Raw genomic sequence first — 7,441 nt, forward strand, 5'->3', positions numbered from 1 at the left:
GCCCCAACATCAGCGCCTCCCCTACTGCCCCAACATCAGCGCCTTACCTACTGCTCCAACATCAACGCCTCCACTACTGCTCCAACATCAGCGCCTTACCTACTGCTCCAACATGAGCGCCTATCCTCGAATATTAGTTACCTCCCTCCCTTATCCCTACTGCCGAGCTTGGGTAAAAGGCAGTAACCGTTTTTATTAATTTGTTTATCTACTAAACACTATTGCACATTTAAATTACACAAGAAAAATTACAATTTTTTTTCACTATCAAAGTAAAATTTTAACGCTATTATGTTTCTCTTATACACAATTAAGGGCTGGTTTCACCAATTGTGGATAACGCTATTTGACGAATAAATAGCATCCGACACTTTAAAGTTTTTGATTCATTAATATTTTTTACCATCGAATTCTACTATATCCATGAGATATTTCTATTCTCATATATTAATCTTAAAGATTTATTGATTGAGCAGATCCTCCTGGCCTATTCTACCTCCCGCTGTCAAAGTCTAATTGTATCGTCATGCGTCAATTAGCGTTATCCACAACTGAAAAAGGCCCTAAGTATTATTTATTTAACCTATGAAACAAATAATTCCATACAAATCATAATTTTTAACTCAGTTTTCTTAAATTTTGATATTTATATTGTACTGCCCTCTATTTGAGCATGGCAACATACCTACATAATGAGGAATTTCGGGGGGAGAAAATCCAAACAGTACCCCCTTAATTCCTAAATTCTGATATGATGATGACAGTTATATTTCAAGAAAAAATAATGTTATATATGATATTTTTCTAAAGTCTTAACACTTTGTATCAAAACGAATTAATCATCAGTAAGATAGATGAATGATAGATGTAATGTAATTATTTTTATACTTTTTAAAATTCTACATCAACTGTTATAATAGTGTTTATTAATCAGTGTTTTGTCATATTTCAATGTTTATAAATATATTGTATTGGTAAATGGTTGATAAGCACTTAAAGCTTAACAATTACATATAAGAAATGAATCTTGAAACAATATTCTTTTGTATTATTTTCCCTATTCCTGTTTGTATGAGTTACAATACTACTAATGAACCTGGTCTTCTCTCAAAATTCTCTATTTTACAATTATATTAACCTTAAAGAATATTAATGATTAAGTAAATTTAAATTTACCACTGATTCGATTTGTGTTATCTACAAAGAAAAAACAAAAAACTCCACACACTCCTAATATAACTTGCATGAAAATCTAAATTATGATCTTATATATTTATCGAAAATCCTAAATAAAATTGTATAGTATTGTATTGATAGACTAACTTAATAAAAATTTTGTTTATAAGGTAATTACGTTTGCAGCAATCAGGAGGTTGAAAAAAACCGAATAATTATTAATTATATTAAACGTCGCGTTGGCGCAACGGTCACAGCAATGGTTTGTTGTTGCGCTGGCGGTTACGGGTTCGATCCTCGCACATGACAAACATTTGTATTAGCTATACAGGTGTTTGCCGTGGTCTGGGTGTTTGTGCAGTCCTTGTGGATCTCCCCACCGTGCCTCGGAGAGCACATTAAGCTGTCAGTCCCGGTTGTTATCATGTACACCTGATAGCGATCGTTACTCATAGTAGTGAGAATATATCCGCCAACCCGCATTGAAGCAGCGTGGTGGATTAAGCTCTGATCCTTCTCCTACATGGAGAAAGAGACCGAGACCTATGCCCAGTAGTGGGATATTACAGGCTGAAACGTATATTATATTAGAACAATAATATATAGGTACTAATATTATAAAGAGGTAATATTTGATTATTTGTTTGTTCATTAGTTTCGGAGCCAGTAGGCTCCGATGACTCCGCTCCGTTGATTTGAGAAATTCTTGTATTGTTATGAAGCTACACTATACACGGGCCGCTAGTTATGTTATAATTAACGACTACTTTAGACGAAGGTGATCTAAATTGTATTACAGAGAATAAAATTAGAAATTAAAACAATGGGGCACTGCAAGGCTGATACAGGGAACTCCTGAGGTGGTCGCCTGGGTAGCTTTTGGTCCGGGAGCCTGTGACAGATTTTTAAATCCCTCCTAATCAAAAATTCTTCAAATATATTAGGGATTTATATTATGAATATTCGCGACCGTCAGCTGCAATTCCGTGTTGGGTCTTCAATTAATCTTTCCAGGTTAAAAGTTAAAGGCTCTCTCAAGCTTTCCACCCAGACACAGCAATCTAAAATTATTTTTCATTCACAGTAGCATATAAACTATCACCTATTTTTAGTTGAGTGAAAATCATTGAAAAAAATTTTTTTTTCATGTTGAAGCAGCCAGCTGACTTATAATCCACCATGTTGAGTCAGCTGACTTTATTAACCGACTTCCAAAAAAGGAGGAGGTTCTCAATTCGACTGTATTTTTTTTTTTTTTTTTTAATGTATGTTACATCAGAACTTTTGACTGGGTGGAGCGATTTCGACAAATTTTCTTTTAATCGAAAGGTGGTGCGTGCCAATTGGTCCCATTTAAATTTATTTGAGATCTAACAACTACTTTTCGAGCTATATCTAATAATGCGTTTTTACTTGACGCTTTTTTCGCCGACCTACGTTGTATTATACCACATAACTTTCTACTGGATGTACCGATTTTGATAATTCTTTTTTTTGTTGCAAAGGAGATATCCCAAGCTTAGTACCATGATAAGGAAACCAGGATCTAATGATGGGATCCCAGAGAAATCGAGGGAAACTCTTGAAAATCCACAATAACTTTTTACTGGGTGTACCGATTTTGATAATTCTTTTTTTGTTGGAAAGAAGATATCCCTAGTTTAGTACCATGATAAGGAAACCAGGATCTGATGATGGGATCCCAGAGAAATCGAGGGAACTTCTTGAAAATCCGCAATAACTTTTTACTGGGTGTACCGATTTTGATAATTTTTAATTTAATCGATAGCTGATGTTTGTCACGTGATCACATATAAATTTTATTGAGATCTGATTACAACTTTTTGAGTAATCTTTGATAACGCGTAGTTACTTGACTATTTTTGCGTCGATCTACGTTGTATTACTCGTCGATGTGATTGAAGTCGGTTTTTTTTTCGTTTACGAGCAAACACAATTATTTTTTTAAACATTGAAAAAAAATTTTTTTTCATGTTAAAACAGCCAGCTGACTTATAATCCACCATGTTGTCAGCTGACTTTACTTTTCCTTCAAGATAAAGTCAACTATAGTTGACTTTATCTTGAAGGATTATAATCCGACAAATTTTAAAGTGGAAGGAAATATCTAAAAAAACTTTTATTTATTCATACGTGGGCGTGGGGCTGCCCAACCCGTCGCAGTCTGTCGCGAATATTCATATCATAAATCCCTAATGCATTTTACCTAGCTACCGTACCATTTCAACATATCGTGAGATTACGGTTCACTAACTAGTGGTATTCTGTATGATAAAAAAATAAGTTTTTCACTAATGTAAAATATTAGAAATTAGTTTTTACATAAACACTAAGATTGTATTCACATTCCTGTTATTACTTCCAAATAAAAACCACATTTTTTCTAAATTATTTATTAAAATTAAAAATCAATACATAAAAAAATAATCCTAGAAGATAAATGAAGTTAGTAAGAGCACTTAAATTAAAAATTAATACATCAAAGAAATCAGTTTCATATTGTGCCATCGTTTCATACAAATGTTAAGTGAAAATAATAAAAAATTTAATTGAAAAACCTACAAACTTAACCTACCTAACAAACTAAAATTTTTAAACAACTCAAATCAAAACAGTAAATTCAAGTAACGAATGCAAACCATTTATTCTAGTAACTTAGAGTTTTAACTACATGTTAAATTTTGTGATGTCATTTATTTACAATGTCAAAAAGTATATTCTATTCTATTAACGTTAAAAGATTCATGTTCAATGAGCGGCAAACTGCATTGTAAGATAAACACTGTCTGCTTGCATAAAGATAACATAGTATGCAGTTGCTTAATTGTCTAGCCCGACGAGAGACATTATGCCATCTATTTATTCTAGGAAGATTTTAACCTTTTTACTTAAATACCCCAAAGGACTGACTAAATAGCTATGAGCATTTAAAAATCCTTTGATATAAAAAATAATAATTCGAAACCACTGGCGTAGTTTTGTACGGAATAAATATTCCAAAAATGTCCTGACCACTTTTAATTGTAGTATATAGGATTTATTCATCCCAGGTTCGCCGCAAACGGGACGGTTTCAAGTATGGTCCGGATGATGGGGAGTTAGGAAACCTTTGCATGTAACGCTCCAAACGTAAATATTTAACTGTGATGAGGCGTCCCTCATACCACCAGCCATGAAGACTCTTATAAACAATGCCAGCATCCATAGGGGTCGCACATTTTACATAAACACAGCATGATGTACGCTCAATGTCAATATGAAGAATGTTACAAGAATCGCATTTCTCGAGGATAACGTCCTGGATTATAGTTCTCAAGTTGGGATTAGTGTCGTTCTTTTCAAACATATGACGGATTTTCAAACATGGTGTTGGAGATACTGCTAGATTGTTCACGGAACCTTCCTGAGTTTCAAACGCCTGCCCCTGCCAGGAAGTGCTTCGTTTAGGACTGCTGTGGGAAGCGACCCACCTCCACACTCGGCAGTCCTCTCCATCTACCGACTGAACCTCCATTCGTACTCTACTTTCATTCTTCTGAATAAACTTGACTGCCGCATCCCAGGTAGAATACATTTTTTCTCTATTTGGAGGAGATATAAGAGTATCCCTCACATGGTCCACAGATATGTAGGGTTCCCCGCTGTCCTCAGTTTCTTGTGATATCACATCTATAATTTGTTCAACCATCGAATAAATTTCCTCACTTTTCTTCTTTTGATAATTTAAATAATATTTGTATAGTTTTTGCAAACCCAATACCAATACAGATATGATTCCAAGAATGGCTAATGTTAAACCAGCTGAATATAATGTATTAATAAACAGACATGAAACAGGAGTTGATGGGTCGGCAAGAGCTATTGCGACTCTGCCTTGATAGCGTTGGTTCAAAATATCATTAGTAGATGTAAGAGGTGTGTACTCTACTTTTTGATCGTATGAGGTTTGAAGCTGTACAACATTTAGACCCCATCTTGGATTATGGACAAGTAAAACTTCTAAGTTATTCAGTTCTTCCCTAATCTGACGGTTATCCTGTCCTGCTTGTTTTCTAGCTAATTCCATAATTTCTTTCTCTGTCAAGTAAGGTTGAGCTCCAGGCTCCCCACATTTAAAAGCAGCCGTCCGAGCGGTAAGTTTTGGATGTATAAATTTCAACAAATCTTTAGCCAAGCCTACTTGATCCTCAAGAACGCAATTAGCTTGGGGTCTATGAGATGGATTGTGACTGAGTTGACATATCGGTATCACACTGTTTGTGTCATCTACTACTGATGTGATATCATTTTTCTTAACTACATACACGAAAAATAAGAAAAAAAAAAAAAGTGCAACAAGAGCAACGAGGGCAAGGGACACAACATTATTCTTCAAGAATTTTTTATCATTTACTGCCTTATAGTCCACTATGTCAGATCTAGAAACGCCTGTGATATATGATCTGCGTGGGATTGTGCTTCCATTGGTTGTGTCACGGTCCAAAAATGATGGTGGTTTAGGTAGATCAGGCTTCAGAGACGTCAGCCGTCGTGTAAAATTACTCAAGTAGGGAGATTCAATTTCATCCACACTGGAAGTAGAAGGTTGATAAGTAGTAGAAGGTTGATAAGTCGTAGAAGCATAATTTGACGTGTAGGACCTGAGGGGTGGTCGATCAGCCATAGAAGAAGTTAAACCAAGTCGAGACCGTATTGAATTAAGTTGATCGGATGATGATAAATTAGATGTATAATTGGTTTGCGACAAAGACGGCCGAGAGAAAATAGATGACTTTCTGGGGCTTGTAGATGCGTCGTTTGTTGGCAGTGTGCTGGATATGTAGTCACTAGACCTTGAACTACTTCTAAAAGGACTAGATGTTTTCTTGTCACTGTCGACATCACTGTCCGAACCCGTTTCATAGTCGTCCTGGTCATTAGCGTAAGTACGTGTCACCCGACGCGTTGTAACCGTTTCCACTTCCTCGTGTGTGCGAACGGGGGCCTTCTCTTCCTCTGACTCTGATCCTTTATCTGAATCACGCTTAACAGGAGAGTCTTTCTTTATAGGTATCCGTCTCGACTTGTTAGACACAGGCGGTAACATCGCTCCGCCTGTAGTAGCCCTTCGACCACGTCTCTCTTTTGTAATGTTTGTAGAATCTAAGTCAGATTCTTCGCCGCTTGAATATCGTGCTAGTGATCGCCGACTCTCTACCTTGCTGTCAACGCTGTTTCGCGGCTTGCTTTTGTTGTCTAAGACCATTTTTAACTTTTTTACGAGTAACTTTCTCGTAGATGCTGTAATTGGCATTACAGGGAATCCATGCTCGGCCAGTTTGGTGCGGAGCTCCGCGTCTGACATTGAATCAACTTGATCGGCCATTGTGAAATCTGCAATAACAACAACCAATCCTTAGACCACCGCTAAGTTTTTTACGAAAAACAAAGTTACAAAACTAATAAGCAACTTTTTCACCTTATTTATAGAGCGTGCACACAATAATTACGTCAATTTCTAAAAACAAAAATTCACCGGCGCGTCATCTCGCACGCGCTAAAAACGTCGTTACGTTTAGAATGTTGTATTGCCAGTTAACTAGTTATTAGTTTGTTACTTTTTTACTACTCTTTCTCTACATACCTTGGCTTTTGCGCTTGTAAGGTATAAGCTATTAAAAAAACTTGTCTCAAGCTAAACAATTGTACATTTATACAAGATTGTGATTTATTATTTATACAAACACAATATCTATTACTTTATTTCGTGGCATAAACAACATTTCTACCTTGATTATGATTTAACTTCGCAATGGCAATGGTTAAAAATGATATAATTTGTGTGCTTACAAAGCATCTAAGCCTTACATGCTGAACATTTAAAAAAATATTTTGTTGTATTTGTATATAGTAAACAAAGGTTTACTGCCATGCAAAAAAAAATACTTTTAAATTAAAAGTTTTAATAATTTTAATATTGATAAAAGTTGCGTACGCACATAGATCAAGTATAAAAGGTATATCTAAGCGTACGCAATGTATTACGTTGAGTCGTTGATAAAGCTGAGAAGCGCGGTAAATTTAAAATCCTTTAAATAATATCTTTAGAATATTGTTTCAGGTAAATTTAATATTAAAATATCTACATGTTTTGAATTTTTATATGTATATCATCCATTCTTAATAGATTGATGGGCCAAAAGCGTGAAGATTAATAGAGATAGAATATATATATATATATATATATATATATATATATATATAT

The 7,441-nt window shown here is 35.1% G+C and overlaps 1 protein-coding gene across 1 annotated transcript; it reads right to left on the minus strand.

Moving 5' to 3' along the window:
- Positions 1-3,619: 3,619 nt before the first annotated feature.
- Positions 3,620-6,752, minus strand: LOC123655038 (inner nuclear membrane protein Man1-like). Its single transcript, XM_045590885.1, has 2 exons — positions 6,656-6,752; positions 3,620-6,570 (listed from the first exon to the last, which is right to left on the minus strand). Exon 2 carries the CDS (start codon positions 6,560-6,562, stop codon positions 4,235-4,237), a length of 2,328 nt encoding a protein of 775 aa, XP_045446841.1. The 5' UTR covers positions 6,563-6,570; positions 6,656-6,752; the 3' UTR covers positions 3,620-4,234.
- Positions 6,753-7,441: the final 689 nt, after the last annotated feature.

This window comes from Melitaea cinxia, chromosome 7 (genome assembly GCF_905220565.1).
Source record: "Melitaea cinxia chromosome 7, ilMelCinx1.1, whole genome shotgun sequence".
NCBI lineage: Eukaryota > Metazoa > Arthropoda > Insecta > Lepidoptera > Nymphalidae > Melitaea > Melitaea cinxia.

Coding starts and splice junctions, on each gene's coding strand:
- LOC123655038 (XM_045590885.1), bottom strand. CDS start 6,562: ATGGCCGATCAAGTTGATTCAATGTCAGACGCGGAGCTCCGCACCAAA.